Source organism: Xiphophorus couchianus, chromosome 23, assembly GCF_001444195.1.
Source record: "Xiphophorus couchianus chromosome 23, X_couchianus-1.0, whole genome shotgun sequence".
NCBI lineage: Eukaryota > Metazoa > Chordata > Actinopteri > Cyprinodontiformes > Poeciliidae > Xiphophorus > Xiphophorus couchianus.
The window spans coordinates 15,776,186-15,793,229 of record NC_040250.1 but is presented as its reverse complement, the minus strand read 5'-3'; the positions used below and the strand labels follow the sequence as shown (position 1 = coordinate 15,793,229).

Sequence of the window (17,044 nt, the reverse complement as noted above, 5' to 3'; positions counted from 1 at the left end):
AGTAGTATTTCTGTGTAATTGTTATAACATTCAGTACATTCAATATGTCTTTAACTAATGTGACTGTAAATCAAAAGGCCTCTTCTGTTGACCCAATAGAAGTTGTTATTTTGAGTTTCTTCTTGTCTATGTTGTGTTTTGTTGCTGCTGCTTTTACTTTTATTGTACATTTTAAGTATTTCATTTAAAATATTTTTTAGTTCAATTCTCCGACTTTCTCCATTAATTGTATTCATTTCTATGTTCAGCACTTTGTTCAGTCAGCGGCTGCTGTCTTTAATCTGCTTTGTGAATAAAGTTGGCATGGTTTGACTGTGTAATATTCACTCCTGCTGAGTCGATAGCAACTCAGTAATTTCCAAACGTTTTGAAGAGACGGAAAGAAGAATTGTTAAGGCGCAGCCTGACGAAACAGATCTAGTTTTAAAACAATTTTATCCATTAAATGGAAAGCAGTTTGAAATGGGGAACACTTCCACATTGGTTGAACAACGATAACAGACTGTTTTATCCTCAGACTATCACAACGATGAGGCGAATTTCCATGGAAATTCTGAAGTGACGCAAAAACCATGTGCCCAACAACTGCAAACCAGATTAAAACATGGATTTTGTGAACCAGTCCACTCCTAGTTCGATTCAAGTTTTATTTGTCTGAAACTAACCCTAACCGTAATTCCTCAGGAAGAATTAGAGTCAGTCAACTCTTCTAACAAAAAGATTACAAAAAAAAAAGAAAACACAAGGTGAGCCACTTGACCTGACAGAAACCATGTAGTCTGGTTCTCTCAGTCATTTTTGTCTCTCCCACTGCAAACATGCTGCCTCTCTCTGCCTTTACACCTCGCTGGTGCTCATCATGCCTCCCTCTGCTCTCTCTACTGTCAGACCACCACCTGATCCGTTGGATTTTGACATTAATTCAGCAGAACTCATATAATCCCTCGTCAGATTACGAAACCGCACACACACATAGAAGCACACGCATTGAGACATGCATTTCAAATGCATGCAGACTTTACAAGACAGACGTGCAACATTTAAAAGCATTTTAGGATAAATCAAGAATATAATGCAAATACCTGATATACATTCCTTCACGGTTGATGTCTTTGTAGAAGTTCTGCAGAAAATAGAAAGGAAGAAGTTGACTTGCAGTGAATTTTGAGTGTGTGCTTTACCCAAAAACATATCCACACAAATTCTTGAGAGCTGCACAAAGTTTGAGTTTGTAATTTTGCATTTCTGCATTGCGAGTTTGTCCAACAGTGTCTTACAGCATGAGTGCTTCAATGCATCCTTCTGGTATTGTGAGTGTGGTAATGTGCTGTTGTATCTGTATTTCCCAGTTTAATTAAGTTTAATGACATCTACAGAGAACTGAGAAGTGGAACAAACTGATTTAACCCCACCTCTCATTATCAGCGAAAGAGACACACAGTAAACACACGCATACACAACACCAAACATGCAAAATGAAAGAAAGCTAAAAAAGTTGTAAGAATTAGATGCTAATACCTATATGGTAACATTTAGACATACCACTGATTGTTTTGGGCTATTTGAATTCAGTAAGTCTATTTTTTGAGGTATACTTTTAACAACAGGACCAAGAATAAAGTCTGCTGTTTTTTGTTTTTTTTTCTGGTATCCGATCACATTTTCCTTTTTCAAGATAAAATACAATGGGGGGTGTTTGCAACTGAATGTTAAACAGCCTGAATAACAATGAACACCTCCAAGACTGAACATTGGCTCTGAGTGGGAAAAGTGTTGTTTTTCCACCCTGGGTCGGGAAAGAGAAGTCGCCTCAAGAGGGACAGTTTAAGTGCCTTATTCGTCATTGCTGATAGAACAGAGCAGGAGATTGACAGGGGCGCTGGGGTTACATTTACAGAGATGAAGACACTATATATGTCTGTTTTTAGTGAAGTGAGAGCTGACACAAAAGGTGAAGCATTCCATCTCAATTTTTCACCGCCTAAATTTATAGCAAAGCTAGCTGAAATGAGCAAACTAATGGATCAAAACTGTATGTTTGCATGATTGATTGATTGATTGATGGACTGACAGCCACAATATGTATCACATAACACATCCAATCAATGTTTGGACAGATCATTTCCAAACATTCAATGGGATTGGACAACTGGCTCAAAAGATTTTTGGTTTGCTTTGCTTTAATCATATATCAAACATGAAATACAGCAGGTTAACATGTTACTCCAGCATTTTGAAGCTTTTATGTGCAATCATTGATTACTGCAAACTTTTTGTTATTTTCTATAAATGGAACATATGAAGAATTAGACTTATTTTATTGTCATTGCTCAGAGAAACATAAGTAAAATTGGCAATGAAATATCATTGATTCTCTTTTAGCTAAGATTCATATTTCCCAAAGTAACATGAACTCAAAGCTGTGGGGAAGCCTTTGTGCTATTTTTTTTTACTTTTACTTTTAAACCTTCCAGTGTTTTAGGACATAGTGGAAGTGGATTTTCGTACGTCCAATCAATCACTTGTCAACTGGATGACGAAGCTATTTAATTTTAAATGAACACAAATCATTCAGTAAATTGGAACATGAAAAACTTTTGGAAAAAAGCTGATGGCACAAAAATGCCTCTGAAACTTTTATATGCAAGTTAGACTGGGATATTTTGGCCAGAGGAGTATGAATGCCTTTACATTTAGGAGTACATTTCTGTTCCTTTGAAAACGCATCTGCATCAGGAGGCTTGGCAAATAACAAATATGTGAGTGATTGTGTGTGTTAGCCCGGGGCGGGGTGTAAATATGAGAGTGCTTGCTAGCCTGGAGAAAGGATTTTTCAGCCCAAGAAATAAATTAAATAGAATATCTAATGGGCAACTGCCACAAGCTATAAGCTAAATACTTTTGCCATTTCTCAGCAGTGTTCTTCTAAAAACTACAATATAAGATGTGAACACAGATGCACGGATTCATATTCATGTAAGATTTATTTCTCAGTTTGATAACAAATGACTTATTAAAAAATGCAGAATGAAGGCATAATTTGACTATTTTGAATAAAACTTACAAACTGTGAGACTAATGAATGAAATCATTTGAATGGACATCTAAAGGGGAACATTTAATAAGTGCATAGAATGATGAAACCTTTTGTAAACAGCCTGAAGCTACAGATTGAAAACTATCTCTAGATCAATCACCTCAAAAATTTAAAGAGGTAAAAATATATATTTAATTAAAAATCACTATGAAAAACATTATAATGTTAGAACAAAATAACCAAATGGATTTTGTTTTTATTTTAACTCTGCAAATATGGAAAAGGTGCAATTATGGAGAGAAATAAATCAGAAAAAGTCCTTAGAACAATCACACTGATACCAAGCATTTTGAATTTGATTTGAGTTTAAACCACCGACATTTCATTTGGTGTGTTCCTGGCTGTTAAAGTGAGTAAACACCATAGTGAGATCAAAAGAGCTGTCTGAAGACTTCAGACTCATGATTGTGGCAACTTAGATGTCTGGTAAGGGATTTAAGGAGGTATGAAAATAACAGGAAATCAACTATTCTATTGTATGGAAAACAGTATAAAAGTGAAGGATATTTAAAGCAACTGCCAGAATGCTCAGGTCCGATGTTGAAATAATTTCACCCCGAAAGCAGACCACATGATGCTAAAAGACTCCAAAAATCTGGTAAATCAACCAAGTGGCTGAGAATTAAAAAATGAAAAAACTTGCTAAAAATGAGATGACTAAATATAGGCTGTAAAGTCTCTTAGATGGTTACAGGAAGTACCTCATCAAATTTGCTGACATCTCTGACACCATAGGGTTTATTTTAGTGGTGTTTTTACTAACCAGAAGATTGACAGTGCAGCTCATGCGGTTGTTGCGGCTGTCATCACTCATCACGGTGCGGTAGTCAAGGAGACGAGTCAGGAGACCCTTAACCAAAGAGACAAAGTGCTGCACCTGTGGCTTCAGTGTGAATTTCTCAGCTGCACAGTCCAACAAGCTGGTGGAGGAGAATAAGCAGTTTAATTATCAACAACCTGAAACAGGGTTTGTTTTTCAGAGCTGCTAGCTTTCTGTGTTTCTCTAGTGTTGACAAAGAAAAACAATACTAGCTGCAAAGCTCATTCTAAGGGAACAGCAAATTATATATTTTAAGATGAAATATTTATTTATCATTTTTGGATTTAATATGCTTAAATACTCAGTCCTACATGGTTTCTAGGAGTTGCATGTATCGTTCATCTCCTCCTCCACCTTCCACCTCATGATCCAACTTCAGGATTATCTCGTTTTCAAACTGTTGAAAAAAAGTACAGGTTTGGAAAAGAAAGAGTGGATAATTTAGGGAGAGGGAAACAAAAAAAAGACAAATCGATTATGCAAATGCATCTAGGAGGTCCCTGGTTTCAGATTCAGCGTTGCAGGAAATCAGTGTAGCAATTTTATGTGTATGTGCTTTTGGTTTCCAACCAGTTCAGACATTTCTCTGTTATGTTCACTGTAATGGTGATGAAATTTTGACTCCTGAATGTTTTTCATGCATAGTGCTTATCCACCTTCTGGAAGTTTCCAAACTGGACATGCTCGCAGGAGATCATGTCGAAAAAGATGGGGATGGTGGCTCTTCTCAGCTCCTCCTCAGGAATCAAAGTCATCTCCAGGATTGGACCCACCATACCAGGGATAAAACAGATCTTATGACTTCCTACAAAAGACAAATACATGCATAGGAATTAAGGATGTGCAATCACTGTATCGTTTCTCAGTGGCACAAAAAAAAGAGAAAGATCATAACAAGAAATGTAATTTATCAAATTAATGCTAAACTCTAATTATTGTTTGTGAGATAGTTATTTTTGCTTTTTTTAATGATCGTTTTTCTCTAGTAGTTCCACAAAAGCATAAATAATTATAACTATGTATTAGAAAACCAAAGTGGAAGTAATTATTGAGTGCTGATTAGAGAACATTTGCACTACTTGGTGCATCTGAAGTAGTTTATAAGAAAATGTTTTGTTTTTAGAGCAGCATTTGTGCTTTTGGAGTTCTGGTTGTATGCGACGGCTGCATCAGGGAACAGACTGTGTTGAATTTCTACAAACTTTATTTTAATCATCCCTTTAATCACTATGACTATAAATACTAGAAATATCTCCAGAAAAGCTGCAGCCCACAGCACCTATTTTAATGTGAGTATTCCAACTAATCCTAAACATGAACTTACACTACTCATATAATTAAAGTGCTTACAAGCTTTGCTGTGAAAACCGGTAGCGCTATGCCATAAAAAACACCTGCAGGCATAAAGTGTCATTGCTTTTGCTTGTGAGCTTTAAATAAAAAAATTTAATAAAACGGTTTTGCTCTAAAGTGCTTTTCTGAGCCTTTGACCTTATCTTGAAATCACATTTAGACCTTTGAACTTGAGTTTAAGAAGCCCTGAAATAGACCTTTGACACAGTGTAGTTATAATGTTTTCTATGTGAGATCCTGTGTCTTGTTATAAGCATGCTTTGGGGTTTGTGAAAAAGAAGGACAAAGAAAACACAAAAAAAAGGATGAGAAACCCAAAATACATTGTGTGGTTTCTATTGGTTCCCTTTTACTTTCTTTCAACTAATTCCCTGAGTCTCTATGCACAAAACTGACAAAAGTGTTCCCATTTTCTTTTAACTCTGGTTTTCACAGTATTTACCACATTTGCATCTCTATTTTAGCATGCAGAACCACCTGAGTGCTCTGGATTTAAAATGTAAATCTGTGAATCTTCTGTAAAAAATTTTGCACAATTCATTATAGCTTCTCACCAAGTTTGTACCAGATGTCACGTATTGCAAAGCCAATGAGCCTTCTCATATCTCCATATCTGAAAGAAAAATGTGTAAGAGTGAGAATAAAAGGGAAAGTACATATAAATTGATAAGAGAAGAAAAGTCATCCCCTCAGTTTGCAACAATTACCTAATCAATACTTATTTTCACCTTCAGAAACTGAACATCCCCTTAGGAAAGATAATGCAGTGCTGCTCTACCTCAACTGAATTGATCTCCTGTCTACAGGTAACAAAGGCTTTTAATAGGTAGTGCCATTAGCGCAGACGGAGCAGATGTGGTAAAAAGGAGGAAATTAAATGTTTGTACTCTCACTTGACCAGAATCTTGTTCCTTTTGGTTGGAGAGAAATGCTGAAGCTGCAGAGACTCTTGAGTAATAAATGCCACCGCCAAGTGGAAGTAGTTATTCCAGAGCTATGGAGACAGAGAAAGCAGAGAAAGTCTTCAGGAAGCATACTAAACAGTGAGACAGGAAAATGATCGCAGCTACATAATATTTGTATATACTGTATACAAAACACAATTACCTGCACTTCGAAGTCATCATTAGTCAGGAACTTTTGGTTCATTGTGTCAGCATAGGTATTGATGGCTCTCAGGAAGACCCTAAATGACAAATCAATGTTAAAAAATGAATATATTCATGTTATATTGTTTAATCCAACTGTAGTATGGGATATGTTCAATGGTACTCTCATTTATTTTATTAAAATGCTAGACTTAATGTCTTTGATTTTCTTTCCTAACTAATTCCAAATTTTGTGAATAAAGTGGAAATTTTAAGAAGGATGAGCACAGATGCTTTTATTAACAACAAAAAGCAGTGTGTCAATAAGGCAGTGACAAATGCTGATCAGTCACAAGCAAGTAAACTAAAAATGTTTTCGAACAGAAAGTGAAGTAGAAGGAGTGAGATTCTGGCATAATAGTGATTGGATGTTCGGAAACTCTTGGAATCAGAAAAGGTGAGGTTTATTAAAACTGCCTAATTTCCTGGGATGAAACCACCTTTATTTTAGTTAAATGCTTTAATAGGGTATGGCTGGAATCTTTCTCACAGTTAAAACGTTTTGGTGTGTGTTTGGGATCATTTTACAACTGGAAAACCCAATTGTGTCCAAGTTTAAATCATCTAACTGTTGAGTTTAGGTAGTTACAGATTTGGTGTTTATCCACCCTTAAATATTGTTAGAATTATTCTAAATAACCCCGTGGGCTGAGTCTACCTCTTACATACTTGACAGTATAATTTTCTTAAGTTTAAACGCAAAACGTTGATTGATCAAATATACTTTTTTAAAATCATTTTGTCCAAAGTGCTCAATCTTTGCACCATCTTTGCACCAGGAGGTAAAGCATTTCTCCTGAAGGGACTGGAATTGTTACATTTTTAGAATTATCTCGTATACACTTGTGAAGCCAATTAATATTTTGGAAATTAATTAAATCTGTTAAATGCATGAAGATTTCCTCTGCCCAAAAATGTTTTAAATATATCATTAAAGACCCATATTTAAAATAAAAATCAGATCCATGACAAATGGATGTAAACCTTTACATTGGCACTGCACTGATCAATAACAAAACTAATCTTGTGTGAGAGAAAAAAAAAGAATCCAATGAATAAAAATGTGTAATTCATCAAAATAGTTTTTTTTTCTAGATAAGGATTTTCATGGCGTTTCATACTGTAAACTGCTTTTTCAGGGATTTTTTAAACTATTGCTATTCTTCTATCTCAGTAGAAGCATGACAGCAGCTCGACACACTGAGTGCAGAGGTATCAGTGAGATGTTATTTAATGCATTTTTGAACTTAAGGAGAAACTGCTTCCAGCATCTTTTGGCCCAAACACCATCTATCATCATTATCCAGAGCCAAATGACATCCCCTCTCATTCCCCCTCCTCCTACATTTTCTATGTAGTGGGACTCAAATGCTATATTTGCACACTTCTTCCCAAGCCTCAGTCTACAGAGTAAGTTGTTCTTTTTACTTCACTTTCTCTTCTACCTATTGGCTTCACAGCTTCAGCCTCCCCTCTGGCTCCTTTCATTGATAGATTTGTGCTCTATCAGTCCGCGCACACCAGCGTATTTGTCACATCAGCCGTTTTCATCATTACAGCCCTGATCCCAGCTTTACTATCTCTAACTCATCTCAGTGTGGGTTAGCGCAGATGAACAATTCATTGTGGATGTTGACAGTCCCTTAAGATGTAGCGCCATGCCTCATGGGTCGAACAGCAGGCCGTATAGCAGGGCTGCTGTGGCTTATTTAGGTGAATGAAGGGATCTCACGATGTGCATCGTCCAAACTCTAGGCCCTGTTTAAATGCAAGCATGTCAGTTTTGCTCATTATGAAGTACTGACCTGTTCTGCACCATGATCATGGCCATCCAGTCAGAGGGATATACATGTTTTCCAATCAGGTCCTTGAAAAGCAGGAAGGACTCCATCAGGAAGTCCTGCGATTAAAGAGAAAAAAGTGAATCACTTCCTATAAAACCTTAAGCAATCTAGTTGAAAAGATTGCTTATTGCCTGCAAATTTGGAGGCGTGTGTGTGAAGTTACCACTAGATCAGTAGTTCCAGTGAAGGTTTCTATGTACGTGGCATAATGACGATCATCCATCTGACTCAGGATAGCTGTCATGCAGGCAACAACTCTTGACTAAAAGAGGTAAAACAAAATAAAACAGAAGGGAAAAGGCAACATTACTTTTCTTGAAGGTTTTCATCTGAAGCCAAGAACTGAAAAAAACAACAATTGTTGCTCCATCTTGTTTCAGGTAACTATAAGGAGACACCTGCAGACCAGCGCTGCCACATGGTAATTTATGACATTAGCATTCCAGTCAAAATGCGTCAACGAGATCGTGCTGCAGGATGGCAGTCTCAGCAGGAAAACATGTTATTCCTGGTGTTATTTTTAAAGTGCCTGCATGTGCCAACAAGAGGGTAACGAAATGTTATTCCCAAATTATCATAATTGCTATAAACAAACAAAACCATTGCCAAGGGGACTGGCGGTCTTTTCTATTTCTAGATTACATTCATTGGCTTACATGAGATAGAGAGAAGATTTATCAGAGGTTTATGTAAGAGTCAAACACACAAAGCACTAAAGCTGTCCGAATTTTAATTGAGAAAAGAGCCAGACTGCAATTTGATGTGAATATGGTCACAATAAGGAATATTATGTAACAGATAAAACTGTTTTAAAACTACTACTACATAACTACTACAGCAACATTATGTAGTGAAGCGGTAGCAAAATCATAGCTTCAAATGTAAATTTTTTTGACAGTAGTGTACACATACTTTGACATTTTATTTTATCTTATTCAATCAATGCAAATGCAATAAGATTTTTTCTGCATTAGTAGTGAACTTTGGTGTATCCATATTTAATGGTCTTTTTGAATTTAAACGACCGCAGTTGGATACCAGTAGTGTTGGTATGTTCTAATGTTGCATAGCAATTACTTTAGTAATTACATAAGATTAGCAAGTTATTACATTATCACAAAGCCATTGTGAGATTGTTACCATATTGTGACTGAATTTTCAAAAAACATCTACAAATGTTTTTTTCTTTATGAACATTTGAATTAAAAATAAAAATATAGATTCAGAGCACGTAGCTAGTCTGGTATGTAGGTCACCCTAACCCTATTTGGACAAATTTTCATTTATTGTATTATCAGTAAATAGTGACTAAAAATTCTGACCACCTAATCTGGAAATTATCTGTCCATGAACAGGAGCACAGAATCAAAAGCTTTGGTTTGGGGCTGCTCTTATTTGTCTGTCTTCTTCCACTGCTTGAGTGCTTCCTGATCTTTAACTCAAATCCATATAAAGATCACAAATCTGTTTCAGAAAGCCCCACAGATGTACAGGTATTTCTGCATGCCAGCGCTTGGAAATTATCCACCAGATTTGGCAGCGAAAAAGGGAGGCAAGCAAAAGAGAAGAGAGATGATAGATGGCTAATTGAAGATGAGAGATGAACGGCATCCAGTGCGGTGACAGCTTTCACCTTTTCCCGTTGCATCAAAATAAGTAGGGTTTGTATAATTTGTGCTTTTTTCCTTTTTACTCTAAAGGAGAAAACCGGAAGCTTGTTACAATAATAAATCAAATAGAGACCCATAAATTGACACTAGAGCGTCTATTCAATTACATGAAAAGGTTCATTAAATAAATATGTCAGGATATGAAGGCTCCTAGATTCTAAAAGGAATTTGTTTGAACTTAGTGCATGAGAAGCCATTTCTCCTGCTAACTTCTGCAATTTAGTGACACTAGAGACCACTTCTGAAGACTTGCATCTTTTATCTCTCTCTTCTCTTTCTCTACTTCTCCTCTCCTGCATGCGCCCCTATTAAATGTGCCAGGAGACCATTTTAATCTGACATCTAAGCACTGACTAATTACTGGATGTATCCGTTACTCAACTACCTTAATTTTATTTCAAAACTCAGTGGTGATATTAATATAATCAACTTCTGGCTTTAAAACCCAACTCCACTGTTATTGTCCATTCCAAAGACATTATTGTGGGAGTTTAATCTAATTATACAATTTTATGTGCCAACCATCCTCAAATACCCAGCATCTACAGACAGGACTGAACAGGACAATTAACTCAGTCTGCTTTTCTTTTCAATCGTTTCCTCTTTAGTGTGCAGCCACTGAACAGTAACAAGATTAGGAACCCACCCACGCACTTGGTCACTTACCGATATTATTTGACGGAGGATTTTCGCCTTCATGATCACTCTGTGTGTGTTTGCCTGTGCATGTCTGCAAATTAAAGTGCAGGTCATGTGCTGCATTGTCCTATTTCACTGTAATTACTGTTCTCTGAAGACCTATCAGAGAAGAGTCTCCTTTAAAACTCCATCTAAATGCTCAAGGGGGCAAACTGTTTGTCTGCGCTCTAAATAATGTGTTTCATTAGCACCTTCAAGGAGATGCTAAAAAGTTTGGAGAGCACATTTGCCAGCTGTATATTAATAAAGCCATCACTGATGTCACAAAGACAAAGAGGGATTTCAGGGCTTGTTGAGGCAATATCCTTCACTCCCATCCTCTCACTCTGGTCAGAGTTGATTAAAATATATTAAAAGCTGTAATTTCTAACTTGCTTTAAAATGACAGTTCCTTGAAAAATGTCTGCAATATAGACAAAAATGAAAAAAGAAATAAATAAAATTTCATCTTTACTATAGTACAAACCCCCAGAAGCCGCAGACCAGACTATATTTTATGGAAAGTGGTTGAATTTTACAACATAATGACATTTTTTGGCATCCGTTTACACACAGCGGTGACAGGAATATATAAATATTTAAGCCTCACTGTGGTACTAAGGAAAAAGTTAAGAAAAGGGTATAATCGAAATGCTGAAAAACTTCTTAGAAAGAAAACCTTTAGTCACTGTAATAGGCAAAGTGGAAATGTGTGCTGACACGGACATTGCTGTGTGGACAGCAATGGTGAAGCGCAGATATATTTGTATAAATCATGAAGTTGAACAGATGAAATAAGCACATATTCATCCTTTAAATTGACTGGTTTGAATAAATGTTTTACCTGCCAGCTTGCAGTTGCTGGTTAACTCTTCTTTCATGCTCCTGCACTAAGTGATAAAACATTTAGACCAAGCTAAATAAATAAATGAGAAAGACAACCCAGCTAGAAACAGATCACTGCACTAGTGAGGCACGCTAGTGTTTACTGGCTCATTAAATATACATGGATATTTTCTCAAAATATAATTGAATTTAAATTGTACTTACACAGCAAAATTAATTCAATATCAGGATCTGGTAGCGAGAACAGAGTTTTTTGTGGCTATCAATCAATCTATCAATCTAGTTATCTAGAAACTGTGTTTAAAAGTGTGCAGAAATATGCACCGAGTTGTTGCAACTTTTTTTACATACATTTTTTTCTCTCCCTCACCTTGAGCAATTTATGCACAAATTATATTTGAAATTTACTTCACCAAACTTTAGTTTTGAGTAAAGTCAATCTTCCTTCTGGATTTATTTTAATTTAATTTGCCAAACTGGGGGAAAGGGGAAAGGAACATTAAATCCCAATTAATACAACTTAAAACTAAGGAGGAAGAGTTTATAACCCAAAGAAATGTGTGTCACATGGACAAGCATGATTCCCACTAGTGTTGAAAAGGGAGGTGATTTTCACTCTGTGCATGAAACATTTAAACTTAAGATAGTACATCATTACACAGCTAAAACTTTAATACAGGAGTCAGTAAAGTAAGCATTAAAATAACACATCAAAACATAACTATGACTAGCTTTAACAAGCAAAAAGATTGTTTGAATTGTGTCTCCTTTCCACCTTTTCCTCTTCTCTTTCCATCTTCCATCCTTTATTGCTCCATTTGAGGCTTCCTCCCAGGTGGGAAATCATTACATGGCTCACAACTGTGATTTTCAAATATTTTTTTTAAACAGAACACCTAAAAAAGAAAAAGCCTCAATGGGAGCCTGCGGCACCGCTCCACAGACACAAACTCGTCTTTGACCTCGCTCTAGTACACACAAACACACATGAGCCCGCATGTTTCCCCAGACCCGGAGGGTGAGATATAAAGCTGAGGGGGTTAGAGGTAGAGATGGATTGTCAGGTGGTTTAATTAGAGCTGCAGTGAGTATTTGTCTGAAACAAAGATTTAGGGGGTCTCTTTGCATTTGGAGCATGAGCATGAACATAGCGGTCTGGTAAGGAAACAGATCAATGTGTCCTCATTCTTTCCCCTCCCCCCAAGTCAAGTACAAGGAGACAAATTCAGGTGATACTAATAGGAGAGAGAAAAGCTAGGAAAGGAGGGAGTTCAAGGAGAAAGGAATAAAAGTGTGAAGATGAGAGGACAGGAGGACCAGAAAAATGGGATAGAATTACATATTTGCAAGCTAAAATAAGGAGATTTTTCTCTTTCTCCAGCCTAGACAGCACACTCCTTCTCCTCCCTCTCCGTCTCTCTCTTTGACAATGATATCCTTCTCCTCTCATCCTGCACTCCAGAATCAAATAGCTGTGACCATGCTCTAACACAGCTATCACTCGCATCAAACCGATTCTGCTGCTCAGCCTGCATGTGTATGCACAACCCCATTTACATCGGTACAAGCACACATACAGGAGCTATTCTCTCTCTTACTAGAGGTCAACGGAAACACAACACAAGGTGAGTCAACCACTTTGCTGTGGCGCATATATCACTGGTTATTCTCAGATAGGGAGGGGGTCACCAGGGACACTCATGAGGATGCTGCATCAGAGAAACACTCAGTGAATAGTAACACACATGAAATCTCATTCAGAATGTTGGGAAAGTCCAGAAACATTAATAAATAAATACATTTAGAAACTGACACAACTTCAGCTGGCTCGTCTTAGAAGACACTCATACTTCTTGAATTTTTTTTAGGGTTTTGTCACATTTTGTTGGGAATTTATGTAACTAGATCAGGACAAATGAATTTGTCACTGTGAACTGGAACAAAAATCATTTTTTCAAGGTTTTGACAAATACAAATCTGAAAAATGTGACACATTTTTATTTAGACTGGATGAGGAGCATCTGTGCAGTTGAGTCGTGTTGTAGTCTTGCGTATGATTTTTTTCTAATCGGATTTAGGTCAGTGAGGCTATTCTAACATATGACTGATTAACACACAATGCTGGCTCTACATGAAGGGCTGTGGTCCTGCTCCTAGGTGCACCCCAAGGCCAGTCATTTGCAGCCTTGGTGACACTTTCATCCATCATGCTCTGGTTTTTAAAAAGCATACCAAAGCATGATGCTGCCACCACCATGCTTTCATTGTTTGTTGGGGGATCTTATCTTTTACATTGTTTAATGTAAGAAAAGTGACTTCTCATTATTGTCTTTTACAAATGTAACAATCCTGCCACACTTCCATTAAAAATGGGATTTTTGGAGTTGTGCTGTGAACAAATTCTCTCACCAAAGCTGCAGCTCCTGCAGAGATACTGACAGCTTATTTGTTTCTCAGATGAATGGTCTGAGAAACATTCTCAGACCATTCATCTGAGAATGGTCTGAGAGCTTGGGCTATGAGGGCGTGCCTCATAGCCCAAGCCCTTTTCAAACTTCTCTGCTACTTCACCCCTCATTTGTCTGGTGGGTTCACTGATGCCATTTACTCTCTAATGTTCTGTAACAAACCTTCAAGGTGTTCACAGAGCAGCTGCATTTACTAAACTACACACAAATTGACCATATTAACTAATTAAGTGACTTCTGAACGGAGCTGGTTTCACTGGATTTAATTTTCAGTTTTCGGTAAATTATTGGGTGTGTGTGATAAGGAGAAAAAAATCTGGACAAAGTTGAAGGGATATGAGTAGTTTTGCAAGAAACTGCGACATTCAGAAAAATATGTTCAAACTATGTTTGAAATTTTAATGGAAAAAAAAAAAAATAAAGATCTATTTCATAATTTAGTCTTTTACGATGCAAGACAAATGAGAAAATTAATTAGCAATCAGAGAGTTTCTGCCACACTGAGAAGACAAAGTAATCATCATTACGCATAATTTGAGGCTGACGCAGTGTTTACTTTTGCCGTCTTTTTTACTGTCAAAAGAAAGTGATGTCATCCGCAGCAGGAATGAATGTTGGCACAGACACATGATCAGATCAAAGCAGGATGAGTGGCAGGAAAGACTAAGGCAGAGAATTAGGTGTGTGTAAGGAAGAAAGATAAAAGAGGAGGACCGGATGGTGATAAGAGGTAGAAATGGGGCAAAAAGGAGGCTAGAGAGCTTTAGAGGATGTATCAGTAAATGAAAGTCACTAAGTGAGCAGTAGTAGACTGTTCAGCCAGAACAGCAAAGGTATAAATAAAGCGAGTGACCCAAGCAACAGTGCACATTTCGGTGTGTGTGTGTGTGTGTCCTGGCTCGACTCCCAGGAGCAGACACTTCTGCGCTGCCAAAGTTTAACTGGGTCCATTCTCGTGCCACGGTTAATGTAGTGAACTACATCAAAACTACAGCATTCCACTGGGATAAGCCTCTAATAGGGAATAACATGGAAAAAGATTGAGTCAAAGAAGGGGTTTTAATAACAGAGTGACAGGATTTGAGAAAAAAACAGATATATGCAAGAGTTAATGAGAAAATTGCAGTAGGTAGAAGCAGAGATAGAAATCGATTAAGGAGAGGAAGAATGAGAGAGAGGTAGAGATGAAGAGAGAGAGAGGGAGGGAGGGAGAGAATCACTGGGCTCCACGAGGATCAGCAGCGTCAGAATGAGACGGGGAGAGATAGAGAGCGGTAAAGAGTCAGGAGAGGAGAGGAGAGAGCGCTGGCAAGGACTAAAGGACTACCAGCTACAAAAGAGACGCACCAAGAAGGAGGGAGGAAAGGCATGCTGACCAAAGAAGAGCATAAGAAACTGTAAGTGACTCTGAAACAACAGCAAAGAAAGCTGTTAGAGAATATTACTAAGTGTGGCGTGGAGTGTGTATAGAGGAGAGACGGCATAAAAGCTTACAAGGTACTTTTATATCAAGGACTGTATTGACCCTCTCAGGAATATTCCCCGTTTCAGAGCACTTCATTTAAGATTAAAGATGCTGGTTGGATATTTGAATGGAGGGAACTGGGACTGTTTGGAAGCAGCTGCAATAGTAGGAAAAAAAAATCTGCACTATACAACTAGCAGAAAATACTGTCTGGCTTGTGTCTGTTTAGTTTTTATAGTTAGTCGTTTATGAATTGGTCTACTTATACTTACAAAACCTATATGTTGAGTTTAAAATGTGCATTAGTGTGTTTTTATTAAGAAGGTTATGTGATCACATCAACACTGAGCTTCACTGTAAGTATGTAGGAATGAAATCCCATCCATCTGAAACAGCAGGATTTGATGCATATGAAAGCATTGGTTTCTGTTTGCGTACAGTGTGTGTGTTGCTGCGCTCAGTGGGTGCTTATTTTGAATGTTCTATTCTACAATATTAATGATGTTTCTTTTAGCTTTTATTGAGGATTCTAAACCTTTATGCGTGGAGGTGTGTGCGTGTGTGTTTCCTAATTGTTATTGAAAGCCACTGAACTGGTCGTCAGGGCAGCAGGTGTAGCTTTAAAATCACTCGTGGACTCTAATGTGTCTGCGATGTGTGCAGTCTAGGTAAGCCTTTGACTTTGGAGACATAAATCCGGTTAATGTGGCCCCGTCATAGCAATGTGTCTTCCTTTCTTATGTCCTTCTAATGTTAGTTAGTGAATCCTAATGTTCAAGTTATGGTTGGAGCACTTAGCAGCTACTGTTGATGTTAGGGCAACCTAAGGTAAATGCACACTCAAATGATTTAAACAGGACGATGAGTACATTATGAGATAACACGTGATTGTACTGCAGAAGCAGTCTGGATATATGACCTGTGACCTTAAAATGTCTGTAACATTCTCAGCTGGGGGAGGTATTTTAAACAGCTTCAGATACAGTATGAGCTAAAACCTTACAGCACAAGATTTTCTAGACTGGTTCAAACACCATGTGAAACTGAAAAGTGACAGATTCCTTCGCTTTATTTCGATTGTTCTAAATTTCCTGTCTAACTGCATGATGTGCAAATCCAGAATTTGCTGATAATCTGTTTATCTGCACAGCGTTTCCTCTGACGCACACTTCTGCAAAACCTCTAAGAGAAGTATTTTCCCCAATACTCGAGAGCTGTCAAAGTTGTTTTTCTTTTTTTTTCTTCTTTTTTTTTTACTCCAAAGTTATGTGTTGATTGCTGCAAAACGCTCAGTTCCAAATTCACTTTCATGCCTTCAACATGAACACTCCCTCAGAATTTTTTTTTGAGGAAAACTGATGTTGGACTCTTTATTGAGGCGAGTTTCACTCTTCCATGTACAAACATCTGCTGTTTGTTCATTACTCCAGCACAGTTTAATGGTGCTGCAGTATACCAACGCCAGTAGACAAAATTACAAGCTCTTCTGCTGTAAATGTGGGCTCTGCTTACAGTTTTGCCCAGAGGATATACATTTTTATCTGAACATTTCCTTCATTTTGTCCATTTAATTTCTAATGAGACTTTTGATACTGTTGCTGTAATTTTCCTATTTTCTGACAGAATCTCCCTTAAAATGTCCAGTTGCACCAAAC

At 37.4% G+C, this 17,044-nt stretch overlaps 2 protein-coding genes across 3 annotated transcripts in view; one reads left to right on the top strand and one right to left on the bottom strand.

The window, feature by feature from the left end:
* Positions 1 to 17,044, bottom strand: part of dock2 (dedicator of cytokinesis 2) — a 106,759-nt gene that overhangs the window by 14,891 nt on the left and 74,824 nt on the right. The window contains exons 27-35 of the mRNA XM_028009243.1: positions 8,426 to 8,524; positions 8,224 to 8,318; positions 6,378 to 6,456; positions 6,164 to 6,264; positions 5,825 to 5,883; positions 4,574 to 4,722; positions 4,229 to 4,314; positions 3,861 to 4,017; positions 1,083 to 1,123 (exon numbers count right to left, since the gene is read on the bottom strand). Of these exons, the coding sequence (XP_027865044.1) occupies positions 1,083 to 1,123; positions 3,861 to 4,017; positions 4,229 to 4,314; positions 4,574 to 4,722; positions 5,825 to 5,883; positions 6,164 to 6,264; positions 6,378 to 6,456; positions 8,224 to 8,318; positions 8,426 to 8,524 (866 nt within the window). The remainder of the gene's footprint in view (positions 1 to 1,082; positions 1,124 to 3,860; positions 4,018 to 4,228; positions 4,315 to 4,573; positions 4,723 to 5,824; positions 5,884 to 6,163; positions 6,265 to 6,377; positions 6,457 to 8,223; positions 8,319 to 8,425; positions 8,525 to 17,044) is intronic.
* insyn2b (inhibitory synaptic factor family member 2B) overlaps positions 15,187 to 17,044 on the top strand; it is a 29,300-nt gene continuing 27,442 nt past the window's right edge. For both annotated transcript variants that reach the window (XM_028009245.1, XM_028009244.1), the window contains exon 1: positions 15,187 to 15,321. The gene's annotated coding sequence lies outside the window, so the exon portion shown is untranslated. The remainder of the gene's footprint in view (positions 15,322 to 17,044) is intronic.